Source organism: Antennarius striatus, chromosome 19 (genome assembly GCF_040054535.1).
Source record: "Antennarius striatus isolate MH-2024 chromosome 19, ASM4005453v1, whole genome shotgun sequence".
In the NCBI taxonomy this organism is placed as follows: domain Eukaryota; kingdom Metazoa; phylum Chordata; class Actinopteri; order Lophiiformes; family Antennariidae; genus Antennarius; species Antennarius striatus.
In genome coordinates, this window is record NC_090794.1 from 6,749,948 (window position 1) to 6,777,280 (window position 27,333).

Consider the following 27,333-nt stretch of genomic DNA (forward strand, 5'->3'; position numbering starts at 1 on the left):
GATGGGTTAAACTAATTCTCTGAAACTTTTTTTTAATTAGTAATGAGATTTAACATGTTTGACGTACACTGCCTTCCTGGTCTGGATAGGAGTTGTAGTAATAAGCTCTAAAATGAAAATACTGAGTTGAGGATGTATTGGTTTGGACAGATCTACCCCCACTGAGGTATGAATGAAACCACAGGGCTTTTGTTTCTGCTGGTGGGGAGGTGCATGAAGAAAAGTAGTTACTAAACTAAACCCATAATAGCAGTCAGCACATTTGATGAGTAATCTATCATTTAAATAAACTGTCTTGTTATAGGATTATGTAGAAATTCAGACTGATAGAAGGGTGGCAAAAATAACTTCTTAAATGGTTGTTTTGTCTTTCATTTAATCCCCTTGACATGACAGAGGTGGACAGTCGTCATCTATCCGTAATCCTCCTTTGTTTGGAGCATATCTCACAATCTTGTTTCACTGTCACATGTCAGTTAAACTCATTACATTGTTAGACATTTCATTTTTTATGTTTTGATGATATCCCAAACTATCTTCTACTCTCAGCTCAGGAAAGGAACGGAGGAAGTTTTACTGCTGCGGAATGTTTTCAGTACTCTTTTTTTTTGGGGGGGGGGGGGGTATCTGTTTTAATCTACTACATATTTTAATCTACATGTTTTAATGTACTACACATGATTACTACATGTAGGAATCTACATGATGTGGTTAACTATAATTATTAAGTGAGGAGTGATTGGAGCTGGTTACATCCATCAGTCATGTCTGTAGTAAATTTAATGGGATAAAGTAACCAAGTACAGAAGTGCAGTTTTTAGAGAGATTTTTAGTTTGGTTTTTACATGTCTATTGAAAGAAAATAGACTTATCCTTATTCTGTGAATTGGATTTGTCTCATCTGATTTCGAGATGTTTTTTGGAGAATAACTAAGTAAACTTTATGTAAACTCCAAGGTGCGCTTCACATTATTAGAATTCTACGCTTCATTTTATTATTTTTATTTTTAATGTGTTCCTCTATTGGGATCCGGTGTATTTCTTGTAATAAATGTAATATTGCTATAGCCGGAAGTCGCTTCTTCTCAGGTCGGACATCTACTTTTTAATTCTTGACGCGCTCTGCCTTTGCGGCAGCGAGCGGGTTAAAGCCGACAGCGCGACCGTCCTATCAGTGCTCTCCGGCGCGGTCCCAGCCCACTCGCTCCGGCCTCCTCCCGCCGTCCCTCCGGAGAAAGCGGAGAGCCGGGGCTTGTGAATGTGTGGCTGTTTGTCATTCTGGCAGGACCCACTCCCACGAGAAACACCCCGCTCCCCCTCAGCCGCGCTGCCTTCTCGGTACGTGAGAGTGGTCGCGACTGTTTCAGCCCGGACCGGAGGACTCTTTGTTTTTGTCGCTGGTTACGAAGCGCCGTGTGCCGCAGATCCCACCGGCGATAAGGAGCGCAAAGCACGGGGACACCCAAAACACGGTAAGACGCTACGAACGATCGCAGCCCTCCACACTGTTGGTTGTAGTGTCTTTTTTGAACTACGGTGGCCTTTCTGGCGAGAAAGTGTGAGTTAGAGTCGCAGAGAGGAGAAAACTCGGGTGAGGGAGTTGTGGGTAGTTGGAGTCCACGCGTCTGCGGGTTGAGTGTCTGTCCGAGCGGCTGAAAGCTGGGCACACGGAGGTCAAAACGATTTGTGGATGAAATCTGGACTCATCAGATGCTGCTTTCCTGCAAAGAACCATTAATGTTTCAGCCACCACTTTTAAACTGGTGAATGTGTTAAACCGTGATTTGGATCAGCTGCACCAAGAAAAAAAAATTCATTTTATAATATATATTATTCGCATAATTATTCTTAGCTTTTTTTTCCTGACCATCTCCCTTCATTAAACACTTCATATCGGTCCAACTCCAGCATAACTTACTTTAGTTTACATACTGTTAGGTGTGATCATTGAGGTTTATAGCAGCCTTAAAGAGCAGCCAAACTATTTGATGTTGCTCTCCTCTACATCCCTTCATCATGTCAACTCCTTAGATGTTGACTTGTGTTTTTCATCAGTTCACCGACCTTGCTATGACAGAGACAATCTTTTTCATTCAGAGGTATATTTAATGTAAAGTACATTTTAGGCGGATTGATTGCCTTGGACACCTGAATGGATGGAATGATTAAAAATGGCAGGTCGACTCGCTGTTTTCACCTAGATTTACCTTGAGAACCAGCGCTGCAGCCTGGAGCCAGCACTGTCAGACGGGTATGTTTAACAGCCCAGCTGTGAAAAGTAGCCTGAGGGCTTCAAATATGTCCCAAATCTCTCCTGACAACCAGAAACCTGTCAGAATGTGTCTGAAAGCCACATGTAGCATGCAGGCACCCAACAGAGACAGACCTGCCTGTTGATGGCATTATTATTATTAGAAGCAATGTGGCTATTAACTGTCTCTTGACTGATTCCTGGTAATTGCTGCCTATTAGCTTTAATGAAAGGGATGCAGGATGCCTTGCCTTGTGTTGTGTAGCTGTCTGTCGCCCATTTCTCTCACACCCCATAATTAGGATCTTCACATGAAAGATGGCAGACGAAGCGCTTCGTCATCACCTGCGTTATTCCAAACCACTTGCCCTGGGAATCGTGGTTTTTGTTGGTTTCTACTCGACTTTCAGACTCAGGACCTTCTGGGTTATTTAAAAGCTAATCACACCAAATAGTTGTTGTTGTTTTTTTACGATGACCTGCAGCATTTTGGGGAGGGGGTGGGAGGGCAGACATTCCCTTAAACTGTAGGTGTTATTGGGTGAAATGACACGCCATCAATTTGCTTCGTTTGACCTGTTGAAATAGGTTTGAATTTTGTCTTTGTTTTTGCGTTTGTTGATCAAAAAGTAAATTAAAGACTATACAGTCACTTTCATTATAATGTGAGGTTAAATTCTGACGTTGGGTCTTTTTTCTGTGGTGGTTTTAAACCACTGATATAACTTCCCCTTTCCCTCACGCCTTTTCTGATCGTATCCGCTTACTGAAGGTAAAACCAGAGATAATTCTTTTGACACAAGCAGGTGAGGCATGGAAAAAAAAATTAGGAGTAAGTCCTAACTTGTACTTCAGTATCCCCCACTTTGTTGCTAACTGCTACAGTGCTAACATACTTTAACCCAGTAGTCCTGTAGGGGCTGTGATAGGAGCGCCAGCTAAATGTTTTTCTTAAACAGATGGAAGCCTTTTTTTAAGCCTTATCTGCAGCGGTTTGTGCTACAGCCTGGTCCAGCTGTCAGCTTTTATTTTGAAGAGAGACACAAGACCCTGCTTTTGTCTGCTCAGCCTGCCCTAGATGTCTCACCTGCCTGTCAACACACCGTTACACACACATACACACACACATACACAAAGCTCACCCTAAATTCCTCCAGACGCAAACAGAAGGCACACTCGGTCACATTATATCCTCTATTCGTCGTGTGTTTATTTCATACTTGATTTCCATTAAATGTCGGCATTTCCATCTCGCCTCCTTGAAGCCGTGGCGGCTCCTGACAGCTGTGGGAGCCAGACTAATGACTTCATTTGGGTTTCCCTCACTACTCTGTTATTCTGAGCTCTTCAGGCTTCCAAGTTATTCTTCCTCTCCCTCCCCTCCTCTCAACCCTGTCCTCCCAGCCACCCCTGACCCAGCGGGTTTGTCGTGCTCAGGTTTCATTCACCGCTCCCTCATGTTGAGGTGGAACAGAGCGCCATGGTCAAATACGCTCCGAGTCTTTGGCTGGGCGTCGGACGGGAAAATCAGGCGTGATGAATCGCATGGTTCTCAAATACAAACCCGTCCGTTCTGTGGTAAAATATGTTTCTATCATCGTGGTTTGGGTGGGATGAAAACCTGTGCGCATTGGTTTATTTCTCTGGAGGGTAGATAAAATGTTAAGGCTTGGATTTTAGAAAGCTTTTGCTTTAAAGTGACTTTTCTGAGGTCATTTTGAAGGTTACTTCTGTAGCCGTGTGTTACGACAGTAAAAAAGAATCATATTTCAAATGAAAAAGATGCATTATTAAAAGCCTTCCGTCATCATTTTAGTTTGTGCAACGTCTTTGTTTCAGTTCATAGTCACAGTGTGTGCTGCCCAAACACACATTTAAATTCAAAGCGATGCTGATACAGTAAGATGGTCGTTATTGTCATAAATGTGAAACATCAAAATATCTATTTTATTGTATTTCTTTTGTAGCTATATACACAGACAAAGACACACGCACACACTCATACGTACGGACACTGTGAGGAAGCCGGAGAACCCAGGCAGACACTGGGAGTACATGTAAACTCCACACAGAGCGGGACTTGAACCTGGAACCGCTATCGTTCTGCCCGTATGAAATTATTTTTGAGTTTTTTTGAGGCTATTTTGAAAGCAAAGTTAAGAATTGAGATAAAAAATAAGACATAATTCAATCTGAAAATATTGAGTGGACATTTTTTGCACGTCTTCAATAAAGTTTACATTAATCATCAAAATTAATACTTAGTTTAGTTATTTGGCCTTTCAGATACATCACTTCGTTTGTTTTGCCAAATAGATAGATGGATAGATGGATAGATATATAGATAGATAGATATACTTCATTTATCCCAAACTGGGAAATTTAGGAATAATTTAGGAATAATTATAATAATAATTAATAATTTAGGAATAATTAATAATTTAGGAATAATAAAATAAACACATACATAGTGTATCGCCCACCTCACCTGTGAAACACAAGTCGGATGCTTTTGAAGTCTGTTCAAGCCAATCAGATGTGTGCTTCTTCTCTTGGCTAAGAAATCAGAGGCCCGTTTTCACATTGTCTTCTCCTGTGTGTTTTGTAATTTAAGATAAAGCATTTATAGGGGGGTCAAACTGTAGCATAGCTGGTGTCTTCTGTTATGGTTTCTCACTTGGTTGGAAACATACAGTATTTCCAGCCTTATTATACAGTAGTTTCTCATGCTTTGTAATCTACGCAATCAATGAAGATTGATTCCAGGCTGCTTTCATGCTCCGGGGATCGTATTGATCTGAAACTGCCCTTATTTAATAATGTATAATAATAATGTTTGACTCGATGACAGAACATTGGTTCAGTTTGCCAAATATTTCAGTGGTGATTCAGTTCATCATTGCAGAAACAAATCCCTGCCCGTCTGACTTCACTTGGTTTTGTAGGGTTTTCTTGGTTTTTGAATGACAAGCTAGACTTTTTTTTTTCTTTGTCTGCTTTGGATTGTGTTTACATTTAAATCACATACCCGTCCTTAACATTAAACCTGTTAAAATTTGTATTAAAACCTAAAAAGGAAAACATGTTAACCTTAGTTGACAGATGAATTTTGGAATTTTTGTTAGCGTACTTTAAATCCTTGTGTCAGGTGGACCCTTCAAATCAAAATTTCAAATCGAACAAAGAGTTGTTGTTGAATTTAAGAAGGCTGTGTTCTGTGTATACAGACTTTGCATCTGTAATGTTTGGTGTGCTGCTTGTTCTCATCATTTGTCTTTCCCCGTCGCTGCCCTGAATGGAATCGCTACTCCTGCTCTGTTTCTGAGGACGTTTTGTTTGGGGCTTTTCTGAGACTGTCCAGTCTGAAAGACCAGACGTCCCTGCAGTATTGGATTGAATCTCCGCTGTTTATTTAACTCGGATACTAAATGAACAGAACACACATGCACACACACAGCAGCTTCCCAACATTGTACCTGGATGCAGTCCAGTCATCCTCCCAGAGTCCTGTCCAACTCTGTGGGGAGAGGATCAGGCCTTATTTGTTCTGACAACCCACAGAGCTGAAAAAAAAATAGATTGTGTACTGTGAAAATGTTCAGTCACATTTTTGAAGGAATGCTAGAACAGTTTAAGAATTGTGTTTATTCACATTATGATTAAAGGATCAGAATCACATCAATACAAAGAAGGAGCCAGAGGATGCTTTACTCAGCTCAGCAGCAGGCCTGGTTCTCTTCTAAGGTCAATAAAATCCAAGTACAGCACAAAAACCTCTTCATTTACATATTATATCTACTTTGCTCATTCTGTCCAAGAAACAACAGTATGTGGTTGTTATTTGCGGACTGTTTGGAGCCCAGAAGCAGTAATTTCCTGGAGTTTCTGACGGTAGCCTGGCGACCTCACCGTGACGAAGAGACTCCAGAAAGTTGATGCTTGCTGCCAAGCCATAAGCCAGCTCATAACGCCACTTGTGCAGCAAGAAACCTTTTACTCTGTGACTGAAATAAATAAGAGGGTTGTCTTTTACCTTGATGCAGGGAAAGGTTAGCCGTTTCCACTACACCCAGCCTGTCTCGTAAGCTAAAGCGAGCTATGTTAATTGTTTCTTTAAGCAACTGTTTGAGTTCTTTAAAGACTAAACATCGCCTTTTGTATCGCTTGTCTTCAGAGGAGTGACGGTGTCCTTGCCAGGACCCCTGGAAGAGGACCATGGCCCTGAGTGATGCGAGCGGAGACACCCTGGCCCTCAGCAACGGAGCCGTCTCTTCAAACACCAGCACACCAGTCTGCGATTGTCAGGATCCGCTCACTGCTGCCTCTAGTGGTGACTGCTCTCCAACAGATGGAGATGATGATGTCACAGTGAAGGATGCGGAGTGTATAGTTCAGCAAAAGCTGCAGAGATCTCGCCAGAGATCGGACAGGCTGGGCCAAAACGGCAGTGTGGTCAAACAGAACGGCTCCCTGAGGAACCTTCTCCCAACCTCCACGGCGTCCTCCTCCCCAGCCGTCGCAGACTCCCAGAGGCCATCCAAACGCCACCTCCCTCCAGCCCTGTCACAATCTTCTGCCTCGCCCCCTCCCCAGTCAATGCCACTCTGCTGCCAGCACTGTCACTTCCAGTCCACCCTGTTTTGCCCCTGTGGACAACAGGAATGTCCCCTCCTACAGAACCAAGGCTCAGGCCCAGGGCTCAGCTCTGTCCCGCATCCAGGGGCCGCTCCATCCTGCTCATGCTGCCTCTCCTCTTGCACATACGCTCACCCACATCCCCACACTCCTCACCCGACCTCCCCGCTCTGTCTCCATCACCACCATCACCAGCACTGGCAAGAGCACCTCCAGAACCAGACGCCCAGAATCAGGTAAAAGATTTATTAAAAAGAATTATTCAGTATCTGTTTAGAATGTTAGCATTCTGTGATAGCCCTGGTCTGAAATGTTATGTCTTGTTTAAGACGCAATTCTTGTCGGTAAGGATTCATAAGTACAGGTAGTCCTCAACCTACAGACACAACTGGTTCTGAGAGGCTGTTTGTAAGATGAATTGTTCCTCAATCATTATTATTATATTTCAATTTATAATCGTTGTTGAGGTCATCTAAATGCTATTACTACTCTAAATATAAAAGAGTATTCCCTAAGACTTACAAGAAACAATTACAGGACATAAAAGCAATGCATAAATGAAATAAAATACAGTAGTGTAACTTTAACATCTCTACCTCTGTTGAATTAATTTTATCTTTGGGGTTGTGGAGGCTAAGCTTTAAACCACTGAGGTATTCCACCGCACTTACGTGAATGATGCGCTGATGCTCTTCCTGGTGATCAAAAGTCCAAAGTGCCACTTTATGCTTGATTACTCTGTTTTATTTCCATTAAGTTTCTCAGTTAAGTAAATCAGCAGTTAACATCAAATAGTAAAACATTCTGAGGTCAGTGGACAAAAAATGGTTAATGCTTCCGGGCAGAAACGTAACCTGTCAAACATTCATTCTTGTCCAATACATCATTTGGCTTGTAATGGGGGACAACCCTGTCAGTAATAAAACTCTGACATCAGAGCGAACAGTTCACTTAGTCTGATATTAGTTACTTTGACATCGTATTGAATCTCAGTAACTCCGTATTGATTTATAATTAAGTTTCCTTTAGGCTGTGGTTCATTTGTGGTTGTGATTATACGTTGACACTGATGGTGTTGTATTGATTTAATCCAATTGACTCTTCCATTCCAACATAACACTGAAGTGTTTTGTGAATACACAACCCTCCCCATTAGTGATATCTTTCCAGGGTTAATGGTCCCAATGGTGCGTCAGCTTTCCTGTCCACAAATGCATCACTGTTAGCTTTCATAAAATACAGTCAAGTATTAATTTTTGTCAGGAACTAAACAAACAGTCTAACCAAGCAGGTTTACCAGCTGTGTGTACCAACATTTCAGTCTGTGTGTCATGGAGCTTTAATTAGTACCCGGCTCTGACCCCTACTATTTTACTAATAGACAATCTTTAGCAGGTGTAGCGCACGAGGAACACACAGGCACGTGTTCAGGCAGAAGATGTTGACAAAATTCAGAGAAAAAGTTTCCTGTTTGAGTAATTAAGTGCAATAATGAGCTGTGAAATGAAAGCTGCAAACAGGCTAAATGAAGCTGACTGTTCGTCTGTATTTATGTTCTTCTTTCTGTAGCAGTTTTTTTTGTTTTGAAACTGTTTTGTAAGGCCGGTGTTGCTATACCCTCCCGGCTGTCAGGATGCAAACAGCCAAAACAAAGTTTATCCACAAGATGTTTGGCGAAAAGTTTTTTCTTCAGCTACCATGAAAGATCCACACAACCATATGTGTGTGTGCGTGCACACGGATGGCGGCCATGCCTTCTCAAATCAAAACAGAATGTTAGCATTGAGCTAATTTGTTGCCAAACTCCTTTTTCTTTGCTCTACTGGTCCATTTATAGTGAGTGGGTTCTTTCCCTTTCACTCCACAACCACAAGGCTTACCACCGCATTTGAGACGGGAACTATTTAATGCCTCACACGATCATTTGCATAATCCTATATTTACCATCTCCGCTGTGAAGGATAGGAAGGAGATGAAAACTCTGCGCAAGTAATTATTTACTCATGTCGGCTCCTGTTTGCAGCAGCGGGAATCTGATTTGCATGGGACCTCTCGACGTGGAATTTTCCAAATGAAGCTCGATCTTTCCTCATAACTTTCTTTCAAGCGGGAGACGTTGTGGGTGGCGTTGAAAGATGACGTTTGTGTAGACGCGGTGAAAACACACGGACCCCGCTGTAAACAAACGAATCCCTGGGTGGGCACAGAGGCCATTGTGTTGCAGGCATTTCAATGCATTTAAACCAACATCTGCGGTTTTATTTCCTCCACCCTGCTCTCCACGACTTTGAACTCATTCTATGATTTTTTCCCCTCTCAGTCTATTAACACTCTCTTTCTTTATCTCCCTGTTCTTGGTCTCCTTCTGTCTCTTGTTCCATGTTGGAATGAAGAGCAGATGTGGTATGGGACGTATTCCTCTCTAATGCCAAAGCATTTAAATGTTAATGTTAAACCACTGTTATGTACCAAACGGGTCCCTCTTGCTCAGCGTTGACAGGTTTGAATTACAGGACTCCCCCTGTTCCTGAGATTAGACATGGGAAGCCATATACCTGCCTCAGATGTAGTATTACCATAAACCCAGGCTTTTCCTTTTCTTCTTCAAACCTAAAGCTGCTGTTGTTTTTCTAGGTTTCACATAAATTAACTCAAAACAGGATCCTGTTTATTCCCAATAATGTGTGTGCGTGTGTGTGTGTGTGTGTGTGTCAGTGCAAAGTGCTTCAGGTGACAACCTTCAAGACGTGACTTTTTTTTCTGATGAATGTTTTCCCGCTTCATTTTCCCAGCTGCTGTGGAGTTAGTAAGAAGGGATTTTATCTTATCTGTTTTGTGATAGAATGTTAATTTACTATCCAAGCGAACAACCCAGGAGTGTTGATGTGAACCACAGCTGCAATTTGAAAACCATAAGAGTGCACTGGAAGCAGCGCTGGTGGACGACCCTGTCAGGAGAGAACGAACGTCACACAAAGTAGGGTGTTGCTTCAGGGCACATGATGGTTCAGCTCACCACTAACTGATAGCCCTTCAACAGTTACCAAACACCTCCCTGACACTCAACCATCTGGAGGTCACACACACACACGCACACACACGCAAACGCACTTCTGTTCACTTCAGGCTAAACGTTTCTGCTCTCTCCACACATGCCTCTCGCAGCAGCTCTTGTTGTTTATGGCAACCACAAGTTTGGTTTAGATTCATGCCTTGTCAGATGGCAAGAATTCCTGTTTCTCCCTCCCCTCCATCAGCGGCTCATGAAAGGTCAGCCTTTTATAATATCGCAGGGTAGAATTTTGTAGTATTTGTAGGCGCTGGGTGGTTTGGTTGCTAGGGGATGTGTGGAAAAACTGGATGAAAACACAATGACTAAAAGTGAAGGATGGTTCATCAAGGGGTAATTTTGCAGCTTTTTATCTGCAGCAAGAGTCTGAAAATCTTTTTGGTGGACGATAAAGTGCTCATCTTCACAGTTCTGAGCTTTGTCAGAAGTGGCTTAGCTGCCAAGTTGTGTATTTTTTTTATTTCTTCCTTTCTTTTTTCTCCTTCTCTCTTGCTATCCGTCAGACAGCTGCAAGCCTCGACCAGTAAGGGTTTGTCTGAAAGGGATCTGTGTGCTCTGTCTGTTACTGCATCTGCTTGACAAGGCTTTACCCATCATCAACAACAACCATTTACCATCAAACTAAATTCCCATCATGATGTGAACACCCAAATTTGCAGATCTAATTGACAAACAAGACCTTTTTTCTACCTCATCCACCACCGGGACCGAGTCAAACACCCAAGCCTCCCTCTGGCTGTGTCAAACGGTGTTTTCGCCTCGTGCATACCTCCACACAGGACTGTCAAGAAGCAGGTCAAAGAAGGGCTTTCCTTCCCTCAGGCACAAACAGTTCATCACCTGCTCTGACACCTACAAATACCTTTCACACTCGCATTGTAAGCATTTAGCTCATTTAGCTCAGCGTCAGAACAAATTCTGAAGTGCAGTGAGAGGACAGAGACAGTGTGTATCTGCAGAAAAGATGGTGAGAAAGAGCAAGTATTATTTCACTGATTCAATAGATGTGATTGGACATGGAGGTGGTTATTTTTAATAGATAACTCTACTGACTTTAAATGTTAAGTGGCCCTCAGGGGCCATTTATTTTCATAGTTGGTTTGCAACAAGAGTGTTCAATAATCTGGGTCAGTTCAAATCCTGCAGGTTCAGTTGTTTCTGTTCTTTTCTACACTGAAGACATGCAGGTAATGACCCATGCAACATGTTAACCAAACCAAAGTGAAGCGTTTGCATCCAAAGTGTGTTTTATGTGTGTGTGTTTTGTGACTCCTGGGGTTTGTGGGAGAGCTATGTGGTGGATGGATGAGATTTTCTATCATCCTAAACGTGTAATCCTCTGTGGATCAGAACACATGGATCCATGATGTTAGCAAAGGATAAATGTACGGTGTGTGTTTAATGTACTGTACTGTGTGATTGTGTTCTCTTTTTTGCGCATTGAATATTGATGAGATCCAGTTTTCTGCCGGCGTTCTGTCTTCAGTGTATTCCTTATCCTTATGGATTGGATTAGAATTGAACTGTTGATGCTTTATGATTTTGAATAATCCAACATGACTCAGACGGGCAGTCATTGTTATTTAAAATTGATAACCCTGCTAAAATTTTTTTTTAAAAGACTCACGGTCACGCATTCCTTCCTGTGAGAGTATTTTTTTTCTCCCATCTGGAAAAAATTCCTTGACTTTTTTTTTTATATCCTGGCGATATTCTAATGTCATTTTTTTCTAATATCATGCAGTGCTGTGTTATTTACCGCTCTGTCTCTAAGTCCAAACTTGAGGAGCTCTCTGCTCCACTTCTCGTCATTGTACTGATCCTGCTCTCATTCGTTCTTGTAGCTGTTCTCATTTCCCCCCCGTACCCCCCCCTCAGACCTACAGTGTGATTCCTGCTTCGAAGGAAAGCCCATAAAACCAGTTATTCCTGATCAAAGGCCCACGCTGTTCCATAAAGCCAGATGAAGTCCTGATGTGTGAGCACCATTCTGTCATAACTTTTCATAAGTTGAGGGAGCAGCTCGCTGGTCCTTGCCTGGATAAAGACGACTGTCTGCTGCTGGCTGGTTATGATTATCCTAGCGCTGGAGGAGGGGTGGTGGACTACTACACAGGTCCAAACTGAGGCAAATTGTTCCTGGCTTTATTTTCTTTGATCCACTTGGAGATTACTTTATAGACGCAGTGAAATAAATGTTCTGTTGACTGACTTATAACGACAGAACCAAAGTTTTTTTCTTTGGTAATAGAACTTTGCAGTCACGAAAACCGACAGAGGTTTTCCAAAAACAGGAGGTTTTGGCAGCAAGGCTTCGTAAAGATTAATAAAGTGACTGAACAAGCCTTTACTCTCCATCCATATGACCCGACCGCATTCGACTAGACTAAAATAAGCTAACCAGCTGTACCACATGAGTCACAGCAACAGTCCTACAGTCAGTCAGTAAATTACTCCAATTGAGGGTGATAAATGGATTTGTCCTTCTAAGGTAATTCATTTATTTGTTTATTTTTCTGTGGTATAAATACATCTAATATAAACTTAGGAGATGGGGAAGTGCAAACAAAACCGTTAGTATGTTTAATTTAGTAATCGTGTTGACTGTATTGGGATTTAACATTTTAATGAAACGCAACAATTTTGCTGATTCGACAAGAAATGCGTGCATAGTTCTGAATATGTTCCATCTATATTCATATTAGTCTTATTCATGCTGCTACTTCTACTGTCCTGGACCAAAAATTACATGACGCTTTTTGGGTTTTCTTTGCTTCTCATTCATATTGTATGAAATGTTTTACTTAATCATTAATTTATATGTTCTTTATATTCCTTACATTTAATTGAGTGTATAAAATATGATGAAGTCAAATATATAAACCAAAATTTTGACAACAGACCAATTATTTTTTTGAAGTTTGACGTTCTAAATAAGAAAATGATTTTAAAATGTGTCATGGGTGTAAAAATCAGTAAAGACATACGTAATGTTCCATCTAGGTGTGAAAGGGCTGCCTTCAGGCTGCTTCACATACATGTTGATGAATATTAATAATACAGTGTGTGCAGTCAATCAATATTTTCTATAACTTGTGGTATTTTAGAGTCATTAATAGATCTTGACATGTTTACAGTGAACTGACCAGAGGCCCTCTTTCAGATAAACTACTCTTTTCTTATGAAGCACTTCTTTCAATTTCCTCTCCTGCACTTTTTGAACCTAGACTTGGAATTTTCCAGCTGCCTCCACCCCCAGCACTCACCCATCCTATCACTCAGACACAGACAGCTTCTCTCTGAGAGAGGAGGGAGGACAGGTTTTGACTCAGCCATCATCATTACGGCTTCTGGCCTCAGGGCCTCGGCTGGGGCCCGGCTTCTAAAATCTGCGTTGGTCAAAACAGTATCTTACCACATCTTTGTGCTGTTCCCTTTAAATTGCAATCACCATCAGCTCAGCAGAGTGTCTTTACATCACCAGTCTTTACATCTCAGTGCAGTGAGAAACATTTGCAATCTGCGGCTTTTGCTTTTGAGAAAAATGACTGCTGTCTGGACAACTTTCCTTCACCTTTGTCTTTCTCAGCTCACTTTTTGGTTGGAAATCGGTGCCATAGTTTCTATGAACATTCTGAAAATGCCACCCCACATTTCTGTTCTTTGGTATTGAGATAGTAGCTCTGCACGTGACGCAAATGCACTTTGAAAATGTCATAGTGAGCAAAACACCATCAACGTATTGAGCACCCCTGCACCAAAGGATAACAGAGAGAGGAATTGCCTTTGAAAAGGAGGGGGAACAATTGTGATGACCCCCCAGCTATCATGTCCTCAGATGTCCCAGTCAGACAAAAAGGAGTGCAACATTACCTTTCTACAGAATTATCTCCCCATCGGGTCTCCTCTACCTTTGAGGCTGATGAATGAGATCAGCAGCAGGCGTGGTCAGGCTACAGGCAGTGTTACTTTGCTTGTTATTCTGCTATTTCACCATCACGGTGCCTTCTAATAAATCTTGATCTACACCTCTATCATAATCATTACATTTTTTAATTGTGCCTCAGTTGAGACATGCATATCTTTTAAATACATAGTGTTTGTACAAAACTATTTGTTATACAGCTTGGTGCTTTAAAGACTCACCTTGTGCGTCTCTGGAAGCGTTCTGAGTTCAAACCCTCCTGTGTCATGTCCTCTGGTGTTTAACTATAATTCCTGAGTCCAGCCCCATGTGTTTGTAGCAATTCTGTTTTTAAGAAGGCATTTTAGCCAACGCCAGTGGGAGGAAGTGGAACGGTCTCATTGGGTTCCACCCCCAGAGGTCTTCTAGGAAACGCTTGACCACCAGCTTGGTTGCAGTTTGACTCAGCACTGCAGGTTGAGAGTGATTTCTTCCTGGGACATTTATTCATCCCTACTTTCCCTCACTAATTATAGATTACATTTTGCCCAGTAGTAGAAGGGAAACAAATCACATGAATGGCTACAATTTTAATTACACAGGCTCCTCTTTTCAGGACGATTTTAGACCAGCTGCACCACATTGGCTTTGTGAGCTTAAGAATTCATGAAGATGAAGTGAGCGGCAGCCATAATAAAGACGTCACACTGACTGGCAGCTTGTAACTATTGGCTACAGTGCTGAAATCCCTCTCATATGCCAGGAATGCGTGCACGGCTGTATTTCACCTCCAGGAGCTCCGGGGAATGGCAGGTGGAGCCGGAATGCTATCGATGGATACACACACTTGAAAACACAGCAACTTTCATTTTCAGTGCATCACAGCATACACACATGCAAAGATTCTTCTTGGACTTATTATTTTTTATACCCCTTTATGATTTAGTTCTGATTAGTCTTTGTGGTCATTAGAGCAGTGTCCCCAGCTGACCTTTACTTAAACTGTGTTCAACCAGCGCCAGCCTGTCCCAGTGTTTACATGAAGCCGCTTAGAAATATGATGCCCTGTGAGTCACACTGTTTTCGCTGTCCTGTAACATTTCATCTCTGCTTCTTCCATACAACTCCAACATTTAACTGTTTCCTCTATGAAATCAGACTTTAATGATTTCTTTTCTAATTTGTTGTTACGTCTACAAACTGTGAAAGGAAATATTGCAAACATTTGGACATGTGTCGTCCCTTCTAATGCTTTCTCTGACCTTTTCATTGGGTATTTCTCTAATGTATGGAGTTAATGTGTTTAAACACTGTAGGGTTTTATTACTTGTTTGCAGAAACAGGGTTCTGTGTTATTTTCAGCTCGTGTTGACTAAACCCTCGTGTCATTTATTACTTGAAAGGCTCCATCTAGAGCTCATTGTCATGATGTGAATATAGGCAAACTGTTAATCAGAGTGGTTTATTTAAGCGTTTCTACATCACAAACCATTAACACTGATAGTTTTATTCCCTATGAGTCTTATTAATATCATCCTAACGTACACTGAGTCTCACTTTATGGGATTGTTAATATTCCCCTAAGTATTCCGCCGCAGTCCTGAGAGTCTTCGTGTAAATATACCCACACAGACCTACTTATCAGGAACAGTGTAGTGTTTTTCTGCCTAACTAGTCTCATGATGTCATAGATGGCAGCGTTGGTCGCCCGGACCCATTACACGGCTAGGTCGAGTCTCTAATTGGGTGCAGCGTTCCAGTGAGGCACTAATCGGGGCGAGGCGGGCCCAGCAGCATGACGGTTGACACTAATTGCTCTTGCTCCGACTCGAAGGCCTTGTTCATGAAATACTTACTGGCCGTCTGTTGACAGTTAACCTCCCCGAACCGCCTCCGGCACGGACACACCTCATGCACATGGACATATATAGTCATTTTTACTCAAATCAAAAGAATATATAGATCTCATTAAAATATTCGATCAATAAAGAAAGAGGGTGTGACATTTGTGCATCTATTTAATTTCAATTTAGTCTCATTCACCAGTCAAGGTAGTTATACAAAAACGAGAGAACAAATGTAGTCACAGAATCTGAATCACTGTCAAATAGGAAGCTAATTGGACGCCGTTCAGTTTAACAGATCAGCCAATCAGAGATGTAGAAACTGAGTCGTGTTGAAAGTGTGATAAAACTTAGAGCCACATCAGTGTTTTTATGTCTTTCTCAGTTTGCTCCAGAGAGGTCACAAACCGTCCCACCTCTGGTCAGTAAATCGGTCACAGCGGTGTGTATCTTTAAGTACAATCTAGAACTGCTATTTTGGATCACCTCCTTGCTACATTTCCCTCCCCATCGTCCTCCTAAGTTAGGGATGTGTGTAAGTCCTGCAGGTGAATAAAAACACACACACACATTTCCTCAGCTTACCTTCGCACACACACACACACACACGGTCTGCTTCTGTTTCCCCTTTCTGTCAGCGCTGTGCTGAGTGAGCGACCAGCGGTCTGTGTTTACCGTGTTAATTAGACCAGTGATCCAGAAACACTCTCCCTCTGGTCAATAGAGTAACACTAGAAGGTTTCTCTGGGCCGGGGGGATCAGGGATGAAAATACAAGCCAAGGACATGAAGTGGAGAGTGAATGATTGGATAGAAGATGGGATCGTGGAAGACGAGGCAGGGTCCACATGTTGAGATTGTTTCATAGGTGCCACGAGTCTCTGATCCAATTTGTAGAGGACACAGATCCATCCTCCTGATCAATGCACACTCACTGTTGCTAACCAACCACCCCCTCAGGTGCTGTCTTTACATCTGATGGTTGAGTTGTTTTATGGAACATAGACGGGTCGAACCCAGAATACAGTCCAAAAAGTTGCCAAATCCTGACTTTGTCTCCTGCGAAGTACACCTGTGTTTTGTAGAGAAGATATATCGTTGCCGTTTACTTGATAGATTCCTGATCCATCTCATCTTCATCGTTTCAAATTCTTTGAGCCAAATGGCCGGCCTGGAGTATGCACATCCTTCCTGAAATTGCCTGAAATGGATTCGGTTTTGAAGCGCCGCAGAACAAAATTCAAAACAGACCTTCAGTAGACAAATAGATATGCTTGAAAGCTTTTTATGAATCCATTCCAACTATCTCCAATAACATGTCCCCTCCATTTTGGGCCATATTTGTGTCCTGAAGTCTGCAGTTCTAGGCCATACATGGGGAGCTAAGAAATGAAGCACAGTGAAAGGAATCGCATTAGCAATACAGACCTTTCCTTTGGCTAGTGGTTCAAAGAAGGGAAGAAGGGAAATGTGGTTTGCATTATGCATTGTCGGTTTAAACCAGGTTAAGGGTCACTTTGTCGTTTGAAGGAGAAGTCCACCTCGTGGAAGAAGTCAGAATTTTTATTGAGAATAATTCATTCTTTGTTGGGTAAAGCTTTCTGTAGAATATAAGCCGTCCCTGCATAATAAAAATATTTTTCAATAACGTCGTTTACCACTAAATACAATATTTTAAAGAAAACTGTACGACAACCTTGATCCGTTGACTTAAATCACAGCCCTCATGTCCTGAGTGCCAATAACCTGACTGACCACTCTAAAGGGCAAGTTTAGAACACTCTCCTGTTTCTACATTCCATTTTTGGAGTGAATTAGAAGGGCTTTTTATCCAATGGGGGGTGATTACAATCTGATGCACTGGGAGGTGTGCTGATCCATTAGTTCAGTCTATTAATGTCGACCATTTGCTCCTACAAATGTCTTTCTTGGCGGCGTTTGTCTAAAAGGGTCGAATTCAAGCCGTCTCTCTGCTGTCTCTGGCCTTCACCTGAGAGAGGGTCGTTGTCATGGTTACTAATGACATAAAAACTACTTCTGTATCTTGTCAACTTGGAAACTTATTCATTTTGAGATGCAGTGTCCAGTTTTAATCTGGGAAAGAAATGGAGCTACAAGTTTTGCCCAGATGTGAGAACATGAGAGTATCTGTGTGAAGCTTATCCCTCTCTTACCTCCTGTTCTCTTCCCATGCAATTGTTCCTGCATCCCCACCCCCACCCCCCCAACCCCCAACCCTTCAGCCCATATCATTAATCTCCTGTGGCCATGCTGTGATCAGATGGCCCTATCTGATTGCTCCACTTCCTCCTCTTCCCTTCCACGCTGCTCCCAGCAAACTGGAGGTTTCCCCACCGCTCCCAAGAGGAGCTGACGAGAAGTCCAGATCAACTCGGGAGTGTGTGTTGTTGGTGTGTGTTTGAGTCAAACAGCCCAATAATAGAGTGCTGCATTATGGGGAAAATAAAGTTTAGTGTGTGTGTGTGCAGAGATAACTAGTAGCTAGCGTGTGTAAAAGTCCTTTATTGATTGATCTGATCAGATTGAACAGGTTTTATGAGGTTGTTAAACAGTTATGAGGAACATTTAGGCCTCATTTTGGTTGAAACTGTTCAGGTAGAAATCCTTCTGGCTCTGTTTAAACCTGACAGGAGTTTCAGATCCTTGTCTTCTGCTTTGATGTGTGTATCTTCTGAATAATCTGGGTTGTCTGTGTGTGGCACATGTGTGTGATAAAGACAATCATGTCTGCATGTCTGTCACATCTTAAAGATATTTCAAAGAACATTAAAGTTCACTAGAAAGTGCTTTTGACAGCGTCATCAGTTGTAATGTTTGCAGTGGTCCAGGACCAAAGGTGTGGAGAAAAAAAAGACAGAGGATTATGAAGAAAAGATGTCCACTCTTGCTCTCAAGTCTGTGCAAATCTGTTTTTGATTGACTGTTGCTTTGACTTCAAATTGTAAGCCTGATTTATCTCCCTCTTTCTGTTTTTCAGCCCTGTAAGGCCCTTTCGATTCCCCAAAAGGTAAGACCTGCCAAAAACAGTTTATACACAGTTGATGCTTTGGATTGCAACGCTTTCTCCTCCTCCTCTTCCTCCTCCTTTATTTCTGTCATCCATCCATCACTGCTCCCATGGAGCCGTCATTCCTCAGGAGTGAGTCATGAGAATTATTGATGGGCGTCTCTCTCTCTCTCTCTCTCCCTGTCTCTTTCTCTGTCTGTCTGTCTCTCTCTCTGTACCTGACCTCTGTAACCAGCAGCTTGGATCTCCTCATCTCTCCATTACTCTGCTGTCTCAGCCTTAATCCAGAAGACTGTTTAATAGAGGATTAAGGCTTTTTCAGAGCTTTCAGAAAGGTTTAGAGGTAAAATCAGGAGTGCTCTCTGCTTTGTGTAGGGATAGATTCTTTCAGGATGTGAAGCACGATCCAATACAGTTGTTAAAGCTAATCAAGCAAATTCCTCAAGCAAAGCCAATGTGGAGTAGGTTACAACTTGTATTTTCTTATTCCCATATTCTACATTCTCGTGTCTCTTCTTTCTTCCTTCATGCTGAGGCTTCATGCTTTTAGGATGTCTGTCAGTGACTCCAATTTAAATCTGATATTTCAAGAATGACTTTTAAGGAATATTTTTCAAATTTAGAACAGAGTCCACTGAAGGATGGCCTGACCTCATTTTCAATGATCAAAGGGGGGTTTGTGAAGAATGAGTGATCCAGTTTGTTGTTTTGTCACGTGTGATAACGTGTCATCCTCGTGTGAACTAACGATCATCCGTCTTATTTGCAGCTATGCTGAGCTGATAGCTGATTGGCCGGTAGTGGTGCTGGGTGTGTGCACTGTGCTCATTGTGGTGTGTGCTCTGGTGGGAATCCTGGTGCCCGACCTCCCTGATTTCTCCGACCCACTTCTGGTAAGGCCCACATGTACCCCCCCCGATTCCTGTCAAGGAGAACAAACAACCGCAACAAAAAGAAAACAGTTCATTTACAAGTGTTCTTCTTCATTACATATTCATTATATCATTTTGTTTTCACTAAAGGGTTTTGAGCCACGGGGGACTGCCATTGGCCAGCGCCTGGTCACATGGAACAACATGGTGAAGAACACTGGCTACAAAGCTACGCTGGCCAACTACCCCTTCAAATACGCCGACGAGCAGGCCAAAAAGTATGTCAGTCTTATTAGCAGCATTAAAGAAGCGTAAAACAAAGAAAAACAGTTAAATTGCTAAAAAATACAGCTTGCTGTCTAATTGTTATTCCTGTGATTGGGGGGTTTGGGAGTGGTAGTGTTGTGAGGCTTAAGGTGGGTGGGAGAACGATACTGTTGACAGACCTGCTGAAAACTCTGAATCCCCTCTTGAAAGAAAAGGAGAGCCAATGGATGACCTTCTCAATAGACTGAAGGTCATCCATTGGGTTCTGTTATTGTAAGTCTTTTCACTAATCAATCATCTATATCTCTGACTACTCAATGTTAAGGTCTCCTACTCTGTCTCTATGAGCAGAGCCATGATTTCTAGAAGTTAAACAGGCGTCCTCTATTACTCTGATACTGGGATAAGCCCACTGTACAGACTTTTACCACAAGGTGTCAATCCTGTACCACTGTCATTAATGGGATTGTAGCCATCAGTATCAGAAGCTGAAACCCTTCATCGAGGCTGATCAGTCCATGCCAAATGTCCCTCCTCCCCATGAGTCACAGTCCTATTTACATGTGTAAATCCTATTTTGATTTACACAAAAACATCCATATCTTTTGGTGTAGGGAAATGATGTGAGCTTCCTAGGAATCATCAAATTATAGCCGAGCCAATCGGCTATCGGGGCTTCTGGATTAATATCCTTATTCTACCAGCAGGTTCTGATGGAGTTAGACTGGTTTAAGCTCCTGCGCCGGCTGAACCGGAAACGTACTATTGTTGATGAACACCAGATGACCATTGTCTTTGATGAATGTCATCGACGTTGCCGTTAGGTCACAACAATTCCGGCTCACATTTGTATCCTGTGACCATGTGGTTGAGATTAGAATTTGTTCAAATTGCGGCTCCACTCTGCTGATTAGAAAATGGATCCTGTCTCTTCCTCCTGTCTCCTGCTGCGTCTGTGGCCGCCTTTGTCTTCCTGTCTGTCTCTCTCCATCCGTCTGTCTGCAGACGTATTTATGTACTTGTATGCGTATGGTTGTAGCGAGAGGCCTCCGCTGCTGTCAACAGGCTCGCTTGCCTCATCCCCTCTATCTGTCAACCCCCGTGTCTCTGACAGCCACCTGATTACTTGTTCACTTACCGCTGCACAGAAAACACACCATCCATACGCTTGCACGTCAGCCCCCTCAGGCCCCCTTTCAATCAGAGCCACCATTATGATTATTATAATAATGACACCAGTCTGCTCGTGCCATAGTGAGTCATCCGTCTGATTTTTTTTTGCGGGAAATAGCAATTACAGCTCCTTATAACATTACCAAGCATCAGATCTGCTTCCTTTACTCTGTATCACGCTGTCTTTGCAGCCTCAGACACAACGGCATCTGTGACCACTGTTCACTGATTTATACATTTAAAAGATTAGTCTAACAGTCACCCATTTTTGTTTTTGTTGTTTCTCGGATCGGACTGATTAGCAAAGATGACCTTTTTTTCCATTTCCAGGAACAGTAATGTACCCTCTACTCCCTTTAAACATGAATTCAGTCATTGTTCACCAGCAAACTTAGAGTGCTCTAAACCTGGAAGAAAATAAGACCAGAGAACAGGTTACATCAACCTATAGGAGAAGCTTATAGCTTTTTGGAGGATATACACTATCATCATATGGAAGTTGGCATTGTGACTGATGAAATAAAACATCTTAACAGGCTGGACTAATCATTTATTTATCATTTTATAGTCACCAGGAGCCCAGGTGGCCCGAGGACCATTTCGATAGAGATAAGCGACAAGCAGAGTGGGACTTCAGTAAAGAGTTTTTCTGTGATGTTCCTGGTAAGATTGAACAATATGGAAATTAAAACTCACAAAAGCCCTCAAAGAATTTAAGATTATTTTTAGATTCTGCAATGTTTTACTTAAACAGGAATTTATTTCTAGTAGAATTAAAAGTCAAGTCAGTATACCGTGTTTATCCAGATAAGCAGATGGTATAGCTGCATATTTTTTATGGAGATCTTTTCTAAACCAGGGGTATCGTCAGCCAGATGGTAGAATTGTTTTTAACTAGCATGACATCTGGATGGATGTTGTTTTCATTTCATGTAATGAACTCCTTTTCCTTACGCAGGAGAAAGTTACTCTAGACTTGTGTTTACGTCAGCTGAAGGAAAGAACCTGTGGAGCATTCAGGCCATCAAATCTATGTGCAATCTGGACAACACAAGGGTAGGTATACGGGACGCACAGCAGTTGTTGTCATCACGTGTTCCTTTCGTGTCTCTTTCTGACTGTTTGTCTCGGTTCTCAGGTGCGTTCCCATCGTGACTACTGGAGTCTCTGTCAGCGTACTAATGATGCCTCCTGTTGTCCCAGCTGGACACTTGGTAACTACATTGCCGTCCTCACCAACAGGTCATCCTGCCAGAAGATCACAGAGCGTGACGTATCACACACGCTAAAGGTCCTACGCTCGTGTGCCAAGTACTACCATAACGGCACCCTGGGGCCCGACTGTTGGGACATGGCCCTGCGGCGAAAGGACCAACTGAAGTGCGTCAGTGTTCCGCGGAAATGCACCAAGTACAACGCCGTCTACCAGATCCTTCACTTCCTGGTGGACAAAGACTTCCTTAGTCCCAAGAGCTTAGAGTTCCCTCCACCTGTGCTCAAATACAGCATGCTGTTCTCCCCCACAGAGAAAGGAGAGTCTATGATGAACATTTACTTGGACAATTTTGAGAACTGGAATTCCACAGACGGCGTCACCACCGTCACAGGGATTGAGTTTGGCATCAAACACGACCTCTTTCAGGACTACCTGCTCACAGACACTGTGTATCCCGCCATAGCCATAGTGATTGTCCTGCTGGTCATGTGTGTGTACACCCGCTCAGTTTTCATCACTCTAATGACCATAATTGCCATCATCAGCTCACTGATCGTGTCCTACTTTCTTTACCGAATGGTTTTCGACTTTGAGTTCTTCCCCTTCATGAACCTGACGGCCCTCATCATCCTAGTCGGCATCGGCGCGGATGATGCCTTTGTGCTTTGCGACGTGTGGAACTACACAAAGTTTGATAAACCCCACGCCGAGCTGGCAGAGACGGTCAGTGTGACCCTCCAACACGCCGCCCTGTCGATGTTTGTCACCAGCTTCACCACCGCCGCTGCCTTTTACGCCAATTACGTCAGCAACATCACCGCCATACGCTGTTTCGGCGTCTACGCCGGCACCGCCATATTGGTGAACTACATTCTCATGGTGACTTGGCTTCCAGCTGTGGTGGTGCTACATGAACGCTACCTACCAATCGTGTTCTCCTGCTCCAAGCCGCCACACCAGGACGGAGGTTTCTGCAGCCGAGTATTCTGGGCAGGTCTGTGCCAGAAGGCCAACAAATGCCTGTTTACCGTCTCTGAAGCATCGAGGATCTTCTTTGAGAAGGTGCTGCCCTGCATCGTCATCAAACTGAGATACCTCTGGCTTTTTTGGTTCCTTGCCATGACAGTGGGCGGAGCCTATGTGGTGTGCATCAACCCGAAGATGAAGCTGCCGTCTCTGGAGCTGGCTGAGTTTCAGGTGTTCCGATCGTCCCACCCTTTCGAGCGCTACGACTCCGAGTACAAAAAACTGTTCATGTTTGAAAGGGTGCATCACGGCGAAGAACTCCACATGCCCATCACTATCATCTGGGGGGTGATGCCAGCGGATAATGGGGACTCCCTCAACCCTAAAAACAAAGGGAAACTGATTCTTGACAGCAGTTTCAACATTGCTAGTCCAGCATCTCAGCTGTGGATCCTCAACTTCTGCCAGAAGCTCAGAAATCAGAGCTTCGTGTTTCAGTCGGAGGAGCAGGACTTCACCAGCTGCTTCATCGAGACATTCAAACAGGTCAGAACCTCTAAACACTAAACTAATGGCGTGTTTATAGTATCTTACTGATGCCACTGAGTGTAAAACAAAGAGAGTGTTACCCAATTCAATACAAGAAATATGTGAAAACGTCAATGAATGGAATCAAACCTCAATCATCACCTTATCTCAACAGTGGATGGAGAACCAGGACTGTGAAGAGGCATCCGTCTACCCCTGCTGCAGTCAGTCCACCTTCCCCTACAAGCAGGAGGTCTTTGAGTTGTGTATCAAGAGAGCCATCATGGAGCTGGACCGGAGCACCAACTACTATTTAGACAGCAAGACGCCTGGACCTCGATTTGACATCAATGACACCATCAGAGCGATAGTCTTAGAGTTCCAGAGCACCTACCTCTTCACGCTGGCCTATGAGAAGATGTTCCAGTTCTACCGGGAGGTAGGTGTCTTAACATCCACTTACAAATATAAAATACTTCATGAATATTCAGCTTTTACTTTTGCATCATTCTTTTTATAGATACAGTTAGAACTGTAAGTTTCTGGATTTTTTTATGTTTTATTGTCATCGGGAATGTTTTGATGTGAATTTTTGTGTGGCTTTATAGAAGTCGTCTTCGTTTCTGCTTTGATTCTCCTGACACGAGTTGTGTTTGGGTTGCAGGTGGACGCCTGGATCACCGAGGAGCTGCGTTACGCCCCGGTGGGTCTCAGCCACGGCTGGTTCATCAGCAACCTGGAGTTTTACGACCTGCAGGACAGTTTGTCGGACGGAACCCTGGTTGCCATGGCGCTGTCGGTCGCCGTGGCTTTCAGCGTCATGCTCCTGACGACCTGGAACGTCATCATCAGTCTGTACGCCATCCTGTCCATTGCCGGGACCATCTTTGTCACGGTGGGCTCCCTGGTGCTTCTGGGCTGGGAGCTGAACGTTTTGGAGTCCGTCACCATTTCGGTCGCCGTCGGCCTGTCGGTGGACTTCGCCGTCCACTACGGCGTGGCCTATCGGCTGGCCCCGGAGCCCGACCGCGAAGGAAAGGTGATTTTCTCCCTCAGTCGTATGGGCTCTGCTATCGCCATGGCAGCACTGACCACCTTTGTTGCCGGGGCGATGATGATGCCCTCCACCGTGTTGGCGTACACCCAGCTGGGCACCTTCATGATGCTGATCATGTGCATCAGCTGGGCCTTCGCCACCTTCTTCTTTCAGTGTATGTGTCGCTGCCTGGGACCCCAGGGGACTTGCGGCCAAATTCCCCTGCCCAAAAAGCTGCAGTGTCAGGTGTTCTCAGAGGTCACAGCCACAGCCCCCCCCTCTCAAGGGAAAGGGTCAGGCCTGGGGAAGTACCAGTTGGACAGCAGGGGCGGGGAGGTGGAACATTACGAGTTAGAGCCCCTGGCATCTGCTCAAAAAGCAGAAGATAAACCCAAAGAGGAACAAGAGGTCTGTGCTCAGCTTTTTAATGGGGTTCCCCCCCACCAACACCCCCACCCCACCTCGTACTCTCACATCCATTATAAAAGCAAAGCAGACTCTGGCAGAATCGGTCCTGAGAATGGACGTTTAGCCACACTGAACACACAATCCAGGTGCCAGAACGCTACCTGCACGTGTGGGGACCCTCCTCCTCCTCACCTGCATCAGCAGTGGACCCCCCACTCCAGTACCCAGCCTCCCCAGGACTCCCCGTCCTGCCCTCCCATCCCTCAGCTCTTCCCCCACTCAGGAAACAGCCCAAGCAAGCAGAACACAGCCCTGTTACCCACAAACCTGGACTCGATGTACACACACATGGAGTGCCACATGCACTATGTCCACTGTCCCCCTGCCCACTTCCACCACTGCCCCCAGGGAAGAGTGGTGGCCCCCAGACAAGGTCCCCCCCACAACTGCCATCTCAGGAAGTATTGTGTCCACACTGCGAGCCTGCTGGCCGGGTCAGCCAGAGAGCAGAGACCCTCGACCACCGACCTGAACCAAGATCCAGCCCCCGCTTCGCTCGCCAGGTCACAGCCTTTAGTCCAAGATGGCGATCACAGCCACGAAACGAGGCCAGCGACCCCCGACAGCAGCCAAGACATCAGCACACCATCCCCAACGCAACCCCAGACTCGGTACCCCGCCCCCTCACCAGGCTCACCACACACTACCAGTCACGACAGGCAGCGAGCAAAGAACAGCGACCACTTCTGTGGCGAGAACCACGTCTCTGTGATGACTGCAGATGCAACAATGCAAATGGGCTCTTGTTGTAAAATCCCTGGCAGCCAGGAGAATCCCGAATGTGTTCCCGTCACACGGGAGGAAAACATCAAAACGTGTAAGCAGAACTCCAAAAGACAGCGGGCGTCGTCCGCCTCCCCAAAGAAACTCTACTGTTTTAACAGGACTTTGAAAGTGAAGTGCAATTCAGCTTCTGAGTTTAACATGCCAAAATCTGAAACCAGCGTGCCTCCGATCACAGTAAACGCCAATCACTCTTCTGAAAGCTTATGCTGATGACACAGTTCTTTTCATAATAACACAGGCAGGGGGGGGGGGTGTACTGTGGATCAATCAGACAAGGATTGCGTCGTAGTTGTTGACCAAGTGCCTCAATGTGTTCCATAAAACAGCACAGACTCATTAAATATATTTGTTTACATGTTTGTTTATCACCAGGTCTCCATGTGTCAGATTGTGTTTGATTTTTTTTGATTTTTTACAGCGACACATTCACTATAATTAACATTCAGCTATTAATGGAGATGGACAGTCCTTCACAACGATGCCACCATGACGTTTTGCCGTGAAAGTGTTACGCAGCAGCCATTTGCACTGACCTGAAATCTTACAGTATCTGAAATTGTGTGTAGTCATTTGTTTTCAGATACTTTACCAAACATTAAAAAAAAGTGCCACATTTTATCACCTGATGCCGTTGTCTGGCTTTTTTTTATTTTTATTTGTGGGCACAACGTTTGAATTGTATGTGCTCTCCTGGTCAAGCTGCCCCATCCCTCAGTTTTACTGTACGATTAAAGTTTTTTTTATCATGATTGTCCTGCAGTTTCCTGCCGTCTGCTTCTCTTTTGTCTTCATACACATGTTCTGGCTGTGAAATGAGATGTGGCTCAAAGTAGAGGGTTTATCTTTCAGTCGTAACTGGACACCTGTTTTATTGTCTCAGCGGCTGGAGCCTTCAGTGCCGTCTGTTACATCTGGGGCCTCATTTATAAAACGATTGTAGATTTATACTCCAGCTTCAGACGGTTGTGAGTGGCACACATTCATTTGATTTGGAAAAGATGCAGAGTATTAAATACCTAAACAGATTTTAAGAGTGCCATCTGTTGCTGCCTCTTAAATTCTCCTTTATATAAGGTCAGTAAATGTCAGGGAGCAAAAAATAAATAAATTTAAAAAATCAAGCTAGCTGATATATTCACAAATCTAACAAAAATATGTCCGGAACCGGAATGCTTCTAAAGGATCACAAAGAAAATCACATTTGTCTTAGAAATACCTAGGTTAAAGTCAGGATTTAGTAATACTGACTTGTGTAACGTCCTGCACTTGAGCTGTACTTGAGATGAAAAT

The 27,333-nt window shown here is 43.6% G+C and overlaps 1 protein-coding gene across 3 annotated transcripts in view; it reads left to right on the forward strand.

Annotated features, from left to right (window-relative positions):
- The window catches only part of disp1 (dispatched homolog 1 (Drosophila)), a 67,612-nt gene extending 40,810 nt beyond the window's left edge, over positions 1-26,802 (forward strand). The window contains exons 1-11 of one of the 3 annotated variants that reach the window (XM_068342811.1): positions 1,269-1,472; positions 6,426-7,122; positions 18,702-18,731; positions 19,501-19,624; positions 19,754-19,881; positions 21,612-21,706; positions 22,002-22,099; positions 22,182-23,771; positions 23,929-24,192; positions 24,418-26,074; positions 26,462-26,802. In XM_068342811.1, the coding sequence (XP_068198912.1) occupies positions 6,467-7,122; positions 18,702-18,731; positions 19,501-19,624; positions 19,754-19,881; positions 21,612-21,706; positions 22,002-22,099; positions 22,182-23,771; positions 23,929-24,192; positions 24,418-26,074; positions 26,462-26,478 (4,659 nt within the window). In that variant the 5' untranslated portion in view covers positions 1,269-1,472; positions 6,426-6,466 and the 3' untranslated portion in view covers positions 26,479-26,802. Of the gene's footprint in view, positions 1-1,268; positions 1,473-6,425; positions 7,123-18,701; positions 18,732-19,500; positions 19,625-19,753; positions 19,882-21,611; positions 21,707-22,001; positions 22,100-22,181; positions 23,772-23,928; positions 24,193-24,417 lie in introns of those variants that run through there. The other 2 variants (XM_068342809.1, XM_068342810.1) reach the window with 2 other exon arrangements.
- The last annotated feature ends 531 nt before the right edge of the window (positions 26,803-27,333 follow it).